This window comes from Myxocyprinus asiaticus, chromosome 32 (assembly GCF_019703515.2).
Source record: "Myxocyprinus asiaticus isolate MX2 ecotype Aquarium Trade chromosome 32, UBuf_Myxa_2, whole genome shotgun sequence".
In the NCBI taxonomy this organism is placed as follows: domain Eukaryota; kingdom Metazoa; phylum Chordata; class Actinopteri; order Cypriniformes; family Catostomidae; genus Myxocyprinus; species Myxocyprinus asiaticus.
This window is the reverse complement of record NC_059375.1, coordinates 12,202,344-12,218,820: the sequence shown is the minus strand read 5'-3', so window position 1 is coordinate 12,218,820 and position 16,477 is coordinate 12,202,344. Positions and strand designations below refer to the sequence as shown.

The 16,477-nt window shown below is 34.1% G+C and overlaps 2 protein-coding genes across 3 annotated transcripts; one reads left to right on the top strand and one right to left on the bottom strand.

Annotated features, from left to right (window-relative positions):
- The first annotated feature begins 2,996 nt into the window (after positions 1-2,996).
- On the top strand, positions 2,997-12,021 carry cd79b (CD79b molecule, immunoglobulin-associated beta). Of its 2 annotated transcripts, none has more exons than XM_051667662.1 (5): positions 2,997-3,270; positions 5,316-5,615; positions 5,702-5,820; positions 9,680-9,733; positions 10,340-12,021. In XM_051667662.1, exons 1-5 carry the CDS (start codon positions 3,219-3,221, stop codon positions 10,445-10,447), a joined length of 633 nt encoding a protein of 210 aa, XP_051523622.1. In that variant the 5' UTR covers positions 2,997-3,218; the 3' UTR covers positions 10,448-12,021. The 2 variants fall into 2 exon arrangements, with proteins under 2 accessions (XP_051523622.1, XP_051523621.1); XM_051667661.1 differs by having other exon boundaries at positions 3,008-3,270; positions 5,313-5,615; positions 10,340-12,020.
- Positions 12,022-13,443: 1,422 nt separating this feature from the next.
- On the bottom strand, positions 13,444-16,309 carry LOC127423272 (interferon a3-like). The gene is made up of 5 exons (XM_051667429.1): positions 16,064-16,309; positions 14,167-14,244; positions 13,922-14,068; positions 13,646-13,723; positions 13,444-13,558 (listed from the first exon to the last, which is right to left on the bottom strand). Exons 1-5 carry the CDS (start codon positions 16,307-16,309, stop codon positions 13,466-13,468), a joined length of 642 nt encoding a protein of 213 aa, XP_051523389.1. The 3' UTR covers positions 13,444-13,465.
- Positions 16,310-16,477: the final 168 nt, after the last annotated feature.

Sequence of the window (16,477 nt, the reverse complement as noted above, 5' to 3'; positions counted from 1 at the left end):
GCAACTACGAAAGACATACATAAACAGTGCATTTATTTTTTGCAGTTTATTATTTGCAGCTTAATAGCAGCATTGTTTATGCATGTTTTATAAAGTTGCACTTTACATGCACTGTGACCAAATGTGCATATGGTCAGTTTTGCTGCTTCCACATTTTTGTTTCTTTAATCAATTGAATATTAAAGGCATTGTATAAATGGAAATTGCCCCACCCTCTACTACTCAGTAATTAGCTCTAACACACAACGCTGAGGATTGCTTTTAAAATCACTGTTAAACACACACACACACACACACATACACAAAAGTATATTTAAAGACCTGATTGTAGCACTAATGCTAGACCAGCACTAAAACTGCACTAACCAGCTTGAACAGGCATGGAAATACATGCTAAGCTAGTCTTTTCAGCAAGAATATCCATTGAAGAATAAAATGTGGAAATTTGACTACCAATGACGACTTTGTTGCATCAGTATGTAGTCCCATAATGCTTTATCACTTATTCCCTTTTTTTCCCACTTAACTTAACTTAAATACAAAAACCTGAAAAGTTCCATTTGGATGCCCATAAACAAGTTGTCTGTGTTGTATGTGTTAGACATTAATTGAATGAATGAAAATTTTCTAGCTTTAGAGAGTTCTGAAGTCTTAATGTGATGCAAATGTCTTATTTCTTAAAATGTGGAATTTATAAGTTAAGCACTTTTGAGAGTTTTATATTTACCTCTTGTATATTTTTTAGATTTGTTCTCTCATTACCAAAAAACATTAACACTCTCTTATGTTAATATAATTATCTCATTGCGCTTGTATTTATTCTGTGTGCATCCTGCACTTTCGCTTTCATATTGATATTGTTGATATGCAGATCATTTTATACTGTTTACATTTTTTTCAAAAAAGAGATAAATTTCAGTGTTTTAGGATGTTTGCTGTCATCGTATTGCCTGTATATACATGTTGCAAGATAGAAGCGTTTTTATCAGATGTTATTTTATCTTTGTATTATCACTTTTAAAAAAAACTTTCATTAAATCTGCATTTACAAATGTTAAAATAATAAATTAGATAAGACCATGGGGGTCTCTGGCTGTATGCTTTGAAGGTTACTAATTGCAGACTCGTCTCATGTCTCATGAGTTTAGTGCAGTTTTACAGTCTTAGCGTACTATCATGTGTTGTTTGCCATATGTTTTCCCAGAGGTGTTTATCAAGTCTATTTCTCCATTACTTGTGCTCCATCTCACTTTTTCTGCATGTCACAGTGGCACCTGCCCATATAGCTGTTTTTGTTTAACACCTTCTATTTTTACCCACAGCTAAGTGATGTCTTCGCTTCAGGTAACCAGTCTTACAGTTATAATTGCCATTTATGCTATAGGGATTTTAATTGACAAATTACATTTAGAAACAAATTATCTGTTCCTCCTGATATTCATTGACAGCTGGAAAAATAACAAATATTAACTAGAGTGGTTAGTATTGAGTGCTTAGAATTGTTTATCTATGCAGAATATTTTATTGGACAATAAAGTTTTGAGGAAAAGCTTAAGTGTCTAGACACAATTACAGAGCATTCGATTAAGGTGAAAGTCATGGGATTGTTCTCACAGCATCTGAGCGGGTCAGACAGGGGGCAGTGTATGTGTGTGTGTTTGCTGAGAGTCATCTGGGTATGTCTTTAGAGCACCAAGTTCCCTGCATAGAATCAGTGTTAAACTTTAGAGATGGCCAGTGAATCACAGCCTGCTTGTACAACATTGAGTCGAATATTGACCAAGTGCTTTGGGTCAGGCTGAAGCTCTTGTAACAGTGGTTAAGTATATTAGTTATGAAGTTATTATTGTTACTTCCCAGGCCATTTTGAGACACTGGTTATCCAATCTCACCTCTTAAGACAAATGGTTTAAATAGCACCAGATTAGGGTGCTGGCTTGTAAAAAATAGTGAAACCCTTTTTGGTGCTCAAAAATAAAACCCTGCTTTTTTGGTGAACAGGAGCCTGCATTGGAAACTTAAAAAAAATATGCTCCATGTAGTAACATCTAAATAAACTGGTTTTATTCAAGTCTAAAATATTGCTTAAGATCACTTGACCGGAATACATTAAGGGGCACCAACAAAATTGATTTTTGAGGGATAGATCAGGTAGAAATAGATCATCAAGGTAACAATTGCAAGTTACCACATTTTATTGATTAGTTTTTAAAGTTTTTAGTTTATTAAATAACCAAATACAACTTGAAAATGTTCAATTTGTATATCGAAATATATGTTTAATAACATTTACACTCACTGAGCACATTACTGGGAACATTATGGTCCTAATAAAGTGCCCGACGTGGTCTTCTGCTGTTGTAGCCCATCCGCCTCAAGATTCGACATGTTGTGCATTCTGGGATGCTATTCTGCTCACTACAATTGTACAGAGTAGTTATCTGAGTTATCGTAGCCTTTCTGTCAGTTCAAACCAGTCTGGCCATTCTCTGTTGACTTCTGTCATCAACAAGTCGTTTCCGGCACCATTCTGGATAAACTCTCCGAATTTTCTGTTGTGCGTGAAAATCCTAGGAGATCAGCAGTTACAGAAATTCAATTCTGGATGAATGCTACAATGCAATTTTGTTGCTCTGACGATAAAGTGAAAGAGCTTTGCGGCTGTAAGGATCCATCTTTCTGTTGGGAGTGTATTTTTCTTGTGGTATGCAAGAGTCATGGAAGTATTAATATAATCAAGACCAAATTATATTTTTTATAGTCAATAATATGTGCAAATGGGGAAATGAATCACCTAGTAGCCCTATAACAGATCTGAATTAATAACTGAGCCATGTCTTGAGTATTATCTGTTGTCCCCACACAGCGGTTACAGCTGCATTGAGTGCTACACTTCACACAGCTCAGTGACTGCTGATCTCTCCACCCACTGTGACTGGCTGACTGCACTAACTTATACAGAAATGTGTCTGCAAGCAAATGACAACAAAGTTGAGATGTTTTAGAGATGCATGAGTGTATTTATTTGCATGTTTCTCTGAAACAGAATCAAATCATTACAGCTTCATGTCCTGCACCCTTCTGAGAGAGGCAGGACTCTACTGTGGTTTAGCTGTCTTCCTACTGTCTCTGTGATCTGAATCTGTCTCCTCTCTTCAGTTTACTTCTGCTGTTCTCATCCAATTATTTTGGATAGGTGCATTTCAAGACAAGGAATCATGCATTACTTGCTGCTGGGATGTTGTGTCATGGCACTGATTTATCTCTCAGGTAAATGAACACCTTAAAAATGGAAGATTTGTTTGAATTTTAAAAGTTTTACTCTCTGAAATTATACAAAGATGTACATTTTGAGGGGTCTTGAGATGACTGGGAGAAATTAATTTAAACAGCAGTACTTTACAACTGCTTTATATACATTTTGTTGCACATTTAAAAGAATTGCAGCCAGGATCGCGCTTTGCATATTATTGTCGCCCTAGACTTGTTTTCAGTGTTGTTCTTCCTTTCCATCTGTGAGTGAAAGAGGAAGTCCCATTGCTTCAAAACAAGTTGACATTTGCCAGACATCCTTTTGTCATTTTAGAACTTAAAAACAAGCCTGTTATGAGGATATCAGGTTAAATATGTCAGCATTTTATAAAGCATTTATGCAAATTTATTTTTTAAAGAATTGGCCATTAAAAACCTGTATTGCTCAACCATAAATCTGAATGGGGCACATAACTCACAGGATTCCATATCTTTTATCAGAATATAACTGGTTCCCATTACTATTAACTAACATTCATACTTCTCATATTTATCTAAATTATTCTTATAATATTCTTAATTGGGGCAGTTAATTTTAGTTTTGACATAAAGAAAGCAAGTTGCACTCACCTCTTTATAATATCAGTAAATGTGCATCAAAAAATGCAAATAAATAAATAAATAAATAATTGTGACAGCACTCAATTATGATCCAGCAATTCAAGGAATGTTCCAGGTTAAAGTTAAGCTCAGTTGACAGCATTTGTTGTATAATGCTGATTACCGCAAAAAATAATTTTGACTTGTCAAAAAGCAAAAGTTCTCAGTGACAGTTAGGCACTTACAATGGAAGTGAATGAGGCTAGTCCATAAACATTCAAATACACACTGTGTACAGTGTACACATTTTACGTAAACATTTTACATCGTTTTTACAAAGCTTACGTGTGTATAATGCCGGTAAAGTAAACCCTGTAATCTGGTAAACACTGTAATGCCATTAAATCCCTGTTTTTATGACACTAAAATCATGTTAACATGCATAATGTTTACGTCTTGTGGTTATACTTTTAAAACAGTGTGTATTTTTATGTTTATACTGAAGGCTGGCCTGGAACACTTTACATTAATGTTCCTTCCTGTAAAGATTTTAAAAAGGGGGTTTATTTATGACTAATAATTAATGTAAAAATACATTATAAATCATTAATATGCGGTTATAACAACATGCATAAAAAGGGTGGCTATACTGCGATACCAGCCAAATAGTGAAAATTTTAACTTCATGTTATAAATGCTTAATAACTCTTATTCAACATTAGTATATGAAAATGTAACTTAATGTACAGTACAGTGGACACATTTGAAGCGTTTATTAATGAGTTGCCAACATTTGGTACTTTAGGTAACTAGAACTAGGTAAGTAGGAACACCAACATTTGCAGTAGCTCCATTCTTTTTGGAAAGTGGAAAGTGAAAACACAAGTGAGTCAAGACCTTACAATAACTAATAAACACAAAGCAGACTGTAGCAAAATTGCATAACCCCTCCTTCTAACCTTACTATAATAATCTATTTTTGCTGCTTTGTGAGATCATAATTTAGGGTAATTTATGTTTTGTTAATTATTGAGTAAATTAATGTATTTATTAAGCATTTATTACATATTAAGAAGTTCAAATGCAAATTATTTGGCAAGTATCGCATGAAAGTTGTGCTTTTTATTCATGTTAATATAACTGCACATCAGCCGTTTATTTGTAAATGCCTTATTAGTAATTAATTAACCCCTTTATAAACCTTTAATAAAGGGAACATTATTGTAAATTACAAAAAATAATAATTATAATAATAATAAACAAGTTGAAATTATTTTTTGTGGTAATTAACATTATGCCACAAATGCTGTTGATTTGGCTGAACTTGCATTAAGCCTGAGACATTCCTTTTACCCTCTACAACTCAACCCCAAACTCCCCTACTTGTACACAACGTCATGGAATTAAAAATCGTACATGTTCTCTCATGACATTCTCTTCATCCTTTTCATATACTTTAGCAGAAACTCATATAGAGGTATTCCAGAAGCCACGTTTCATTGGTGTACAAACTGGTCGGAATGTGATTATATACTGTGTGGGGTCTAATCCATCATTGCCTGCTCAAGTGGAGTGGCTCAAAGCCAGGGCTTACAACGAAAATCCTTTCCCATTCAAGAAAAACAAAAGAACAGTTATAATGGACAAGACCTCTAACAGAAGTGCTTCCATTGTCATAAATAATGTGGCGGTTGAGGACAGTGGTGTTTACTTTTGCAAGCTGAATGGTAATCAGGGACCAGGAACTGAACTGCAAGTTTCAAGTAGGTGTCAATTTGTTGTACTGTAGATATTATTCAGTTGCTTTCCCCACTACCCTGCAGACCAATACGGTATATTTCTTCCCCAGGATTTAGTAACAGCCAAGCTATCCAGAAGAGATCCAGAATAAAGGATGCCATCATTTTCCTTCAGGGTTTTTTGCTGATTATGTTCATTGCTGTTCCTCTGGTCCAGTTTTACAGACTGGTAAGGGCCACACAAACTGATACACATTACGGCTTATCTTGCACAATGTTTTTTTCAGTTGAAATGAAACAGTAAATGTGTGTTTAGTATTGCAAGCCCTTTTGACATTTAATAGTGAAAGATATAAATTATAGATGTAATTCAATTAGCATTAGTTAAAATGCTCATTTTTAGGTCAGTATTTAGGTTTGTACTAGCTAAAATTTTAATTCGTGATACTAAAAAAAGATGTTGTAGCACAAATACCACCTCTTGAGATCAAAATATGTTAACATGTTTAACATGTTAAATTCAGGATTTCAGATATCAAGATACCATTAAAGTATTGAAGATTAAATAAAGATATCTTAAAAAGCTTTCTTATTACTTACAAAAACATTATAGATATCTGAAATTAACATTGCCACTAGTAAAAACCAAAATGTTTTTTATCAAAAATATGCATTTTTACTAGTTCTTATTCAATAGTTGATATAAGGAATGGACATTTGCACTAGTACCCATGTAATTATTGATTTAAAAAGTAAGAGTGCATTGCTGATATGTGAAATTGGAATTGTGTAATTGTGTTTTGAATAGGAATGAATGACAGATCTGCGAGTGAAAATGCAGTTACAGATATAAAAAATTACAGCTTTTAGTAGTTGAAATTCCATTTTTGATATCAAGACGAATGTGTATTTCGTGAGTAATGATGTCATTTTTAAATAATACGAATTAACATTTTTACTAGTGCAAACATAATTACTGATATCAAAAAAGAGCATTTCCACTAGTAGTCTGTCCACTGCTGATATCAAGAATTTGCCTTTTAACTAGTGAAAACTCAATTATAGATATCGGTAATTCAAAAACTGTATGATAAAATATCGCAGGGGCTTTCGCTTCACCAAATTCCCTTTCAAGGCAAGTCAGTCCACTCGGCAGCCGTCTTTGGAACGCTCCCAGGCAGCAATTTTCTAAAAATACAAGCAGCATAAAAGTGCAGCTCCTATCTATTTGAATGGGGAAAGAACAAAATCTTCAAAACAGTTGGTCAAGATTACTATCAAAGAACATATTTCTAATCAGCAGAAAAATCAGACAACATTGGTATCATAAATTCTCATCTTTAGCTCAGACCACGCTAAAAAGCACTATTTTTCAGGCTTGTCCAGTCCATCTTTAGTTGATTGACAGACAATGTCTGTATCTTAAATGTGATTGACTCTTTAACTGTAAGGCGGGACTTCCTTTCTACATCCGTCATATGGGCGTTCCAATTTACCCCATTCATTTTAATACAAGTGCTCCGTCTTGGGCTAAATAGTCTCTGGATACACTAAGAACAATTTGTGATTCCGTTCACTGCCACCTAGTGCCACTGGTGCAGCCTAAATCAAAAACAGAAGTTCTCAGTAATCAAATCGTCATTGTAGAAATGCGCTAATGTGCAGTCAGCCACCATTCATTTATTGTGTGAGTGAAAGCGTCCAATCACTGGGGATTATTCAGATAAAGCGAATAATATCAAAATCTTTCCAGCAAGTCAGTCCACTGGCGGCCATCTTTGAAACACTCTCAGGCAGCTACATTTCTATTTAAACAAATGGCATAAAAGTACAGCTCTGCTCAAATGGGGAAAGACCGAAATCTCCAAAACGGTTGGTCAGGTTTATGATCAAAGAACATGTGCTTCTTTACCTCAGATTACGCAAAAAAAAATAAAAAAAAAATAAAAAAAACACTATTTTGCCGGCATTTATAGCTAATGTGCAAGAGCATTCTCGAGTTGATTGAGAGGAATCTGTATATAAAAGGTGACTGGCTCTTTTACCTGTAAGGCGGGACTTCCTTGACCGTTGGGCATTCATTTTTTTTTTTTTTTTGGATTTTTCCCCTTTTTCTCCCAATTTGGAATGCCCAATTCCCAATGTGCTTTTAAGTCCTCATGGTCGTGTAGTGAGCCTACTATTTGTTGAGCGCGTCGCCACGGAGACATAGTGCGTGTGGAGGCTTCACGCCATGCATCCATGCTCAACTCACCACGCGCCCCACCGAGAACGAACCACATTATAGCAACCACGAGGAGGTTACCTCATGTGAATCTACCCTCCCTAGCAACCAGGTCAATTTGGTTGCTTAGGAGACCTTGCTGGAGTCACTCAGCACGCCCTGGGATTCGAACTAGCGAACTCCAGGGGTGGTAGCCAGCGTCTTTTACCACTGAGCTACCCAGACCCCCTTTCCCATTCATTTTAATAGAAGTGGCCCGTCTCTGCTAAATAGTCTCTGGTAATATTCCGCTGGAAATATATTTCAACATGGCGGTGCTCATGAATGTGCATCCAGCACCATATGTACAATAATCAGGGGCGGGTTTACGATTTCTGAGGCCCCAAGCATCCGACCAAGCCGGGGCCCCATTTCGAAAATGTTTGCTTAAAAAATTACATAAAATGTATTTTAAATCATCATTTTAAATTCATCCTATCAACCATTTTAGACAAGTACATTCAAAATGTTTAATTAAATAAAAAACTTGTTAAAGATAATTAATTCATGTTTTCCAGTTTTTCCACAATACAGTGTTTTTTTTTTTTTTTTTTTTTTTTTTTTGTGCAAAACCTACTACTTCACCCAGTAACATTTTGGAATTCAGTTGTTATTTATTAATATTATAACCCAGCAATTATTTATTGTTGTCCAGTTTGTCATTATAATATGATACAGTATTATTATTACTTTGAGGATTTGTTGTATACAGTAGTAATATATTCCTGTCTTATTTACTTTCACCTGGAGCTTATATTCTGACGTTGAGGGTGTATTTTATGTAAGCATGGTAGGCAACATTCGTAACTGTAACAGTAAACATACAAGGCACGGCGACCCCTCAGCACACTAGAGCAGAAGGGGAAAAAACATTGCCGTTTATCAAGCGATGAAACTTTGTTTGTTGCAGAACAATCTGGAATAATGTTAAACATTGTAACAGTCGCTTTTGTGCAACCTGAACTTGTTCAGAACATTCAATCTTTGTGACATCTGCGCTAAAAAAAAAAACAAAAACAAAAGAAAAACAATCTAGACAGTGCAACGACTGATACAGAACGCAGGTTTCTCTGCAGGCATTTTTGAAACCTGTAGCTCTTATTAACTTGACACAGTGTCTAAAAATGTGCCAGTCCTCCGTGAGACACTGAAGAAACAGCGAGACGCGGTGCAGCATGTATGGACGTTCATCCAGCGTGTTTACACAAGAAAACAATAACAGGGCAGACGCAGGCAAAAACATGTTCGATGTGAACGGCCCCTAACTCATCCGTTCGCGCGTATCTGTGAGTGAGAGCGCGTGCTCGAAACAAGTTCTGATGACTTATATATATATATATATATATATATATATTTTTTTTTTTTTTTTTTATTATTTTATTTTTTTTTACATAAAATAAAAACCCGAACCCTACTTAACAAAAACTCCCTGCGGCTTCTAACGTGAACCGCTCTAAGAGCGCTGACAACAGCGTATTTGCGCATGTACCCAGAATATCATGTCACACCTCAAGCGTTTATTTGCAGAGCTTTCCTATCGGGGCGCCCACGCAATTGCGTGGTTTGCGTGGTGGTTAAAACCGCTACTAAGAATAATGCAGCTTTTTACTGATCGTGTTCATCTCTTGTGTGTGTATATCATTTTAAACATATTTAAAAAAAATAATAATAATAATTTTCATTTCTTTTTGTTAGCAATTATCAAAATATCACCGAATGCTCCTTTAACAAGAATCATTCCACATTAATTCATGCACTTAAGATTTAATTTTGTGTGTGTAAGGTATCATTTAACCCACAATTTTTCACATGTGTTTTGTTTCAGGATAAGAAAGAAGAGGCAGTTTATGAAGAACCTGAGGATGACCACACATATGAGGTGAGGTTTTTTCTTTTTTTTTTTTTTTTTTTTTTCTTTTTTTTTTTTGGTAAGTTAGCTTGTTACTCTCACTGTGCTTGTTTACAGTTGATCGAGTTTTTGCAGCTATTGTACCATGCACAACAGGAAGTGAAAATACACATGGTGTATTGAGATAGACAATGCATAAATTTTGCAGTGTAGTCTGTGAAGTGTACGCTTGCTATTTATATAGGCTAATTACACAGAAATACTTGAGAGGTTCATACATTAGTGTTTTATAGATTCTGATTGGATGAGCCGTGTTCGATAACATTGTAAATGCCAGTAAATGCTAACTATGACCACACATTTTGTATTATTAAGATTAATAATAACAGATGTCACTATTGATAGAATATATTAATTCTTTTATTATATTAATGTTGTCGCCACTTCGTATCATGCCACAGACCACCAGTTACCTGTTGTAAAATCACTGTAACTCACTGCCTGTCGTGGGATATTGTTTAGTACAGACTACAACTTTGACAAAACCTTACAATGTTTACAGTAAGTGTCCTTGAATTTCACAGTTACGTGAGATAGCTGAGCATCCTTCTGTTTTTTTCTCACTGTATTATACAGGGTTTGGAAATCGAGCATTGTGGTGACATATATGAAGACATCTCTACTTTAACGCAGTCCCAGGGCCCAGATGCACCCTGGGAAGTTGAGTCCCCAGACCAGGAGTAAAAATACACATTAGGCATCAAAATATTGATGAGCACATATCTCTTCAATTAGCATATCCAACCCACAATCCACGGCAATCTAGTTTGATGGCGAGCTAGGTGTATTGGTCATACTGTATGTCAGTATGTAAATACATGTTTAATTTGATTTGTTCTTCACTAGGAAGCACAAAGGTGATTTCCCTGTAGATATGAGAATATTCATGCAGTTTGAAAGGCTTAAACATTTTTGTTGTGGTGGTCACATATCCTTACACAACCTTAAGGATCACCAATTGATAACTGTAATACATTTAATGTCTTTATTTGCTTGTATGTTTGCTTGTTAGTGTCCTTGATTTCACTTTTTTTTTTTTTTTTTTTTTTTTGTTGTTGTTGTTGTTGTTGCTGTTTTTGAGATTATTTTAAAGTACAATGTATTATGTGGTAGTTCATTTGGTGTTTGTTTGTTTGTTTGTTTGTTATGAATGTACTGACAGTGTTAGTCATTCATGGTAAGGTGCTCTTATTTTGTGGTAATAAAAATACAAATGATAAGGAGCTTCTTTAAGTTTAAGGGAGATTCCTGCAAATTAAAGGTGTTCAAAATGTCTACTTTCACTTCATAGTTGTTAAAATAAGCACGAGAGAATCAGGTGTTTTTCCATAAGTCAACTTTTTTGGTATATTGTGAGAATTACTCACTTCATGGTTACTTTTATTGATCAATTTGGTGTATATTATGTGGATAATGCATAATTATACCCACTGTGGGGGTTATCTAATTACAAAGTTATTAATTACTGTAATCTTATTCCTTGTAGTACCAAAAGTAGTGTGGCCAATTACATTTATAATTTTTTGCAATCAGATTACAGTTACTGACTTTCTGTTAACTTAATTTTTATTACTTGGGTTATACATTTCCAAAATAATATTGTACATGTATAATACATAATGTGTACATATTTTTGCGTTTTGAGACAGCTGGAGGCCATGCGCCCCTTAACAATTCAATAGCCCCTTTTACACAGGCAACCAGGTAAATTAGAGGAAAATCATTTGGTTGCCTTTACTAATAAATGTACCACATGTGCTGTTCACACATACCATCAAAATGGACATTTACAGGTACTTATGATATGACTTCTCATTCAGGGAAATGGCCAGAACAAAATTTACCAGTATTTTCAAAAGGGTGGTGTTCACACATGACCTCTAACCTGAAAATTGCGGTCAGTTTTCTGGAAAACGCTGTATGTGTGAAAGGGGCTAAAGAAAAAGAATGAAATATAGACATTATTTTAAATTTGCTGAGTGGAAAAACACAGGCTTTTCTGTGAAAATTGTTTTAGTGAGTAACTTAAAACTACAGCAGTTGGTAAAGTAACAATGATTTTGATGAAGGAATCTGATTATATTTTGTATTAATTGGACTGAATTTGCAGTGAATTCCTTTTTTTTTTTTTTTTTTTTTTTAATAAAGTATAACTTACCCAACACTGTTTACTCATATTTGAAAATGAAACACTTCTACACTCAAAAAATAAATAAATAAAATGCCCATTTTTAAGATTTACACATTTCAATTGCATAATAAAATTCCATCAAATTAAACTGTGTAATGCTTAACTAAATTAAATTATACTTGTATGTATGTATGTATGTATGTATATATATATATATATATATATATATATATATATATATATATATATATATATATATTTTTTTTTTTTTTTTTTTTTTTTTTTTTTGTATCTTGTATATCTCACATTTAAAAATAAATACTGCATCTTCTCATCACTGCAATCATCACTGCAATTTGAGTGAAACGTTTTGTAAAAAGAACTTACAAACGGATAGTTCCGGTCCTGGATGCTGACTGGACAACAGCCGTGTTTTATTCATGATAAAGCACTGCTCTGACCTCTTCACAGAACTTCTATTTGCACCCATAGCTGACAGTTATTCATGTTGCCTAGCAACATTCGGTTTACTGTTTACTGCCAGGGACTATATTTTCTGGCAGAAGGATGGCACTTAATGATTTTACTTACAAAATATGTCATTTTAACAAACAATTGTGACCTTAATATTTTTATTATGGTGACCTTTTTATAAAAGCAATAAGGCACTCAAGACTGTGCCATATTGTGAATATAGTCATGGCTGAAGGGCGTTGTTAGGCACGATGCAAAGCGGCCTCTCATGTCTTATTGCTTAATTAATGTGGTCAATGTCACAAATTTGCTAACATTTAATTTTACCCAGTATTAGTGAAGAATCTTCAATATTTTTGTTAATTTTATGTCATATCTTTTCTCTGTTTTACATTTTTCAAAATCCTAAAGCTTTTTGTTTATTTCCAGTTATTTTTTAATTTATTAATTATTATTTTATTTTTTTAAAGTCTCAGACTTTTGGAACTAACTGTATCTAGATTAAGTACATAATTCACCGGATGTGGAGGCATGACAGAAGTACACGAGACAGATATAATAAGCGTGTGAAGAAGGAAGAGCGCCATCTAAGGGCCATTCAGACAAATAAAAAGTCACAATTCTTTTTTTTTTTTTTGCTATGAAAACAGTGGACACCAGCTTATTTTAAAATCATTTTAAAACAGTTTTTTGGAAGAGTAACTGATAATAACGTGTTTGTATTTCAAGAGAAAATTCACATAAGACATTCAAAAGTTCAAGCTTTTATTGGATGCCAACAATATTGAACAATATTCAGTATAAATATTAATTAATGTTTGTTTGATGTTACAAAAATGTTATGCATATTACTATAATTCTAAACTTAAACTTAAATAATTTACTATAAATTAATAAAATAAAATAGAAAAAATACAAACACAATAAATTATATATATATATATATATATATATATATATATATAGTCAATATCTTTTTTTTTTTTTCAAGAAGCAAAATATGACATTATAAAAAGAGGAGTGTAAATATTAATTGACAACATTGTTTTTTCATTCTGTAAATGGAGTGAAGGTTCTCGGTGTTTAACCTCCAGTTGTTAAGGATGAGTGTGGAAAGAGAAGAACTCCAGCTGGTTCATGAGGCTTATGACCCGTTTCCTGACAATCTCCCAGCTTTTACCCACATTCTCCTTAAAGAGCAAAGCAAAAGTGAGTTCCATCATTTTTATGACTCATTCACAACCGTAGGTTAATCTTCATATATGACAGAATCTTACCGTCTTCAGTTGTGTCATACGTATCAGTCTTTCAAAATACAGATGCAGCTTTTTGTTCCTCTTAATTTTGAAATCACCCTGCATAGAAAAAAAAGATTGACAATTGATGAAATTATGCAGACAATATATATATGGACTACAATATTAACTAACTGTTGATGATCTTTGCTAATGATCATTTCCTTTAAGAAGTGCTACAGATACACATTTTATATTTCACAGTACTCTTAATGAATGTGCGCTGCCATAAATAAGCATGCAACACGCAGTACTCACACATGAGCGTAGCCCATTAATCTCCTCATGGACGACATTTAAGAAATCCTCCATCTTTTTATCATCCCAAGGGGCATCTTCAGCATCTTCAAAAAGGCCAGTGATCTCTACCAGAATCTGAATAGCGAACAGGATCTGTTTTTCTGGCTAAGGAGAAAAAAAACATGAATGTAAATAACGTAATTATGTCAAATTAAATATGAATACATAATCAACTATGTCTTTTTAAAATCATTCTTACTAACCTCTGCACTTCTGTGATTGTTGATCATTTCATATGGGATGGGATTTATGTGTGCCTGGTTCTCAGTGATTTTCTCACCCTACAAAACATTCAGAAAAAAGATTAATGAAGATGGATGCCCTTTGTTTTTATGCAAACTGAACAATCAAAAAGTTGTTTTTTTATCAATTTTTTTAACAGGTAGTTTTGAGTATATGAACTTCAGGCTTCAAGAAACAAGAAGTTATCAAAAGTAACTGCAAAAATAACAATAAAAACGGTGTAAATAAATTTGCGAACAGTGAAACCATGCAAGCATGCTGGAAATTTTTTTTAATTTAAGTTTACACATTGCAAGATTATCACTGTGTCTGCATTGCTAGCAATTGGCCTGTTTTAGTCATCTTTTCTTTCTTTTTTGTGCAGTCTCAATGAAAAGACAAATATAATTGTAATTTCTTTTCATCACTGATGTATCCGTAAAATGACATGACCATGTCAGCTGGCTAGCAAAAAGAAAATACAAAACATTATTTACTGCCCTCAGTGTGTCCCTCATTGTATTTTCCCCCCCAGTATAATCTTAAAACAATCTTTTCTTTAAGAACCCGAACGCTGCTCTTTTCCCACACAAAAACAGTTCATATTAACCACTAATGTCAAAAAATCATTATTAATATACCATAAAAGTAGTTTGCTCAACACAAAGCTGTCGTGTGGCCCCAGAAAGCTTGGAATATAGTGCACGAGTCATATAGACTATTGTTATGAAATATTTACAGTATTTGTCCTTTTTGAAGCTTGACAGCTCCTGCTCACTATAAACTGTTATTCTATGGAACAGTGCTGCTTAAAATATCTATTTTTATGTTCCACGAAAAAGTGACAGCATGTGGGTTTTGAACAACATAAGTGTGAGTAAATGAGTGAGTAAAAGTACATTTTCCATTCTTAGGTGAATTCTTTAACTGGAGGCTTATCCTCAAAATAAAATGGTCTCTTTTAAAAGAAGACTCTTAGGAGATGATGTACACAGTTCAGAATTAATTAAGACATACAGAAATTATTTAGAAAATCTTTAATTGATTTTAAATTATTACCTAATAATATTTGCATTCAAAATATTTGACACTGTCCTTGCCACAACCTAAAAACACAACAGAAGTCACCAGTCACAAGTCTTACCATGTTCTAGTTCTAATCTGAGGGTGATAATGCTCTACATTGTGTTATAGATCATTTTCTAAGTCAATATCAAGTGAATTTTCTAAAAAGGTACTTCAGAAGCTTGCCAGATAACCACATTCATTCAGTTCCTTTACAATATACACACATTCGCTCTTTGTCTTAAGCCTGATTTGCTGAAAATGGCTCCGTTAATGTTTTCACATTCAAAATTATAAATGACATACAGTATTTTTCATTCAAAACGGCGAATTTCGCCAAATGGTGAAAAGTTTGCACCACTGGAAATAGACCTTTTAAACAGACTGATGACGCGTTTCCGCCTTATTTAGCAGCGTAAATCTAGCGAACCTTTTTATATGATCATTTTTTTTAAATATTGAGTGCAAGTTTATAAGGTTATTCTTTATGTAATATTACCCTGGAATTAGTTTTAAAAAACGAATTACCACAGCTGTGAGAGGGTTTCTATTACAGCTGCTGAGAGAGTGACAGTACATTTGGCATTTAGTCCCATCTGACTGTATTAATCCATCACTCTCTATTTTTTCCCTCTTCTGGAAAGTCATTCAAACGTACATTGACGTCCCCCTCAATGTATTTTACAGCGTATTTACACTGCTTGACATTTGATGACAATTTCTCATGTCTCATTAATGAAATAATTGGTTAAATGTCATATCATCAGTCCAATTAGAAGCCATTAATTAACTTTTAATAACTGCACAACTCACCATATTTCCAATCAGATCTAGAGACACTCCATGATGGTGCTGAAACTTACGTTTGATCCATCTGCAGCTCATCACTGAGCTGATCCGGCATACTGACAGAAAAAGGCAGAGATGCACCAAATGACGAAACATTCTGTAGTCTTGATAATCCACGGACGATTGAATCCACTTGTCGATACACTGGATGAATGGTTGATAGTGTTTCTCTGATGCAGTTTTATATTCTTGACTCCGTTTCTCCTCCATTCTGTCCGACGATTATATGCGATTGTTTTGAAAACGAAATTTCACTTTCCAGTTGTAAACATGATGACATGCAAACCACCGGTACACACCTGAGCTATAGGTCATTCCGCAATGACTTTTGTTTTGTGGACTAAAGTAGGCGAGGCTTTACTCTGTATATATACTATA

Bases quoted from the DNA above. Each gene is read 5' to 3' on its own strand.
- cd79b (XM_051667661.1), top strand. From the start codon at position 3,219: ATGCATTACTTGCTGCTGGGATGTTGTGTCATGGCACTGATTTATCTC. The intron at 5,616-5,701 runs GTAGGTGTCAAT...TTTCTTCCCCAG, and splicing joins AACTGAACTGCAAGTTTCAA to GATTTAGTAACAGCCAAGCT. The intron at 9,734-10,339 runs GTGAGGTTTTTT...TGTATTATACAG, and splicing joins AGGATGACCACACATATGAG to GGTTTGGAAATCGAGCATTG.
- LOC127423272 (XM_051667429.1), bottom strand. From the start codon at position 16,309: ATGGAGGAGAAACGGAGTCAAGAATATAAAACTGCATCAGAGAAACAC. The intron at 13,724-13,921 runs GTGAGTACTGCG...TTTTCTATGCAG, and splicing joins TTAATGGGCTACGCTCATGT to GGTGATTTCAAAATTAAGAG. The intron at 13,559-13,645 runs GTAAGATTCTGT...TTGCTCTTTAAG, and splicing joins GTATGACACAACTGAAGACG to GAGAATGTGGGTAAAAGCTG.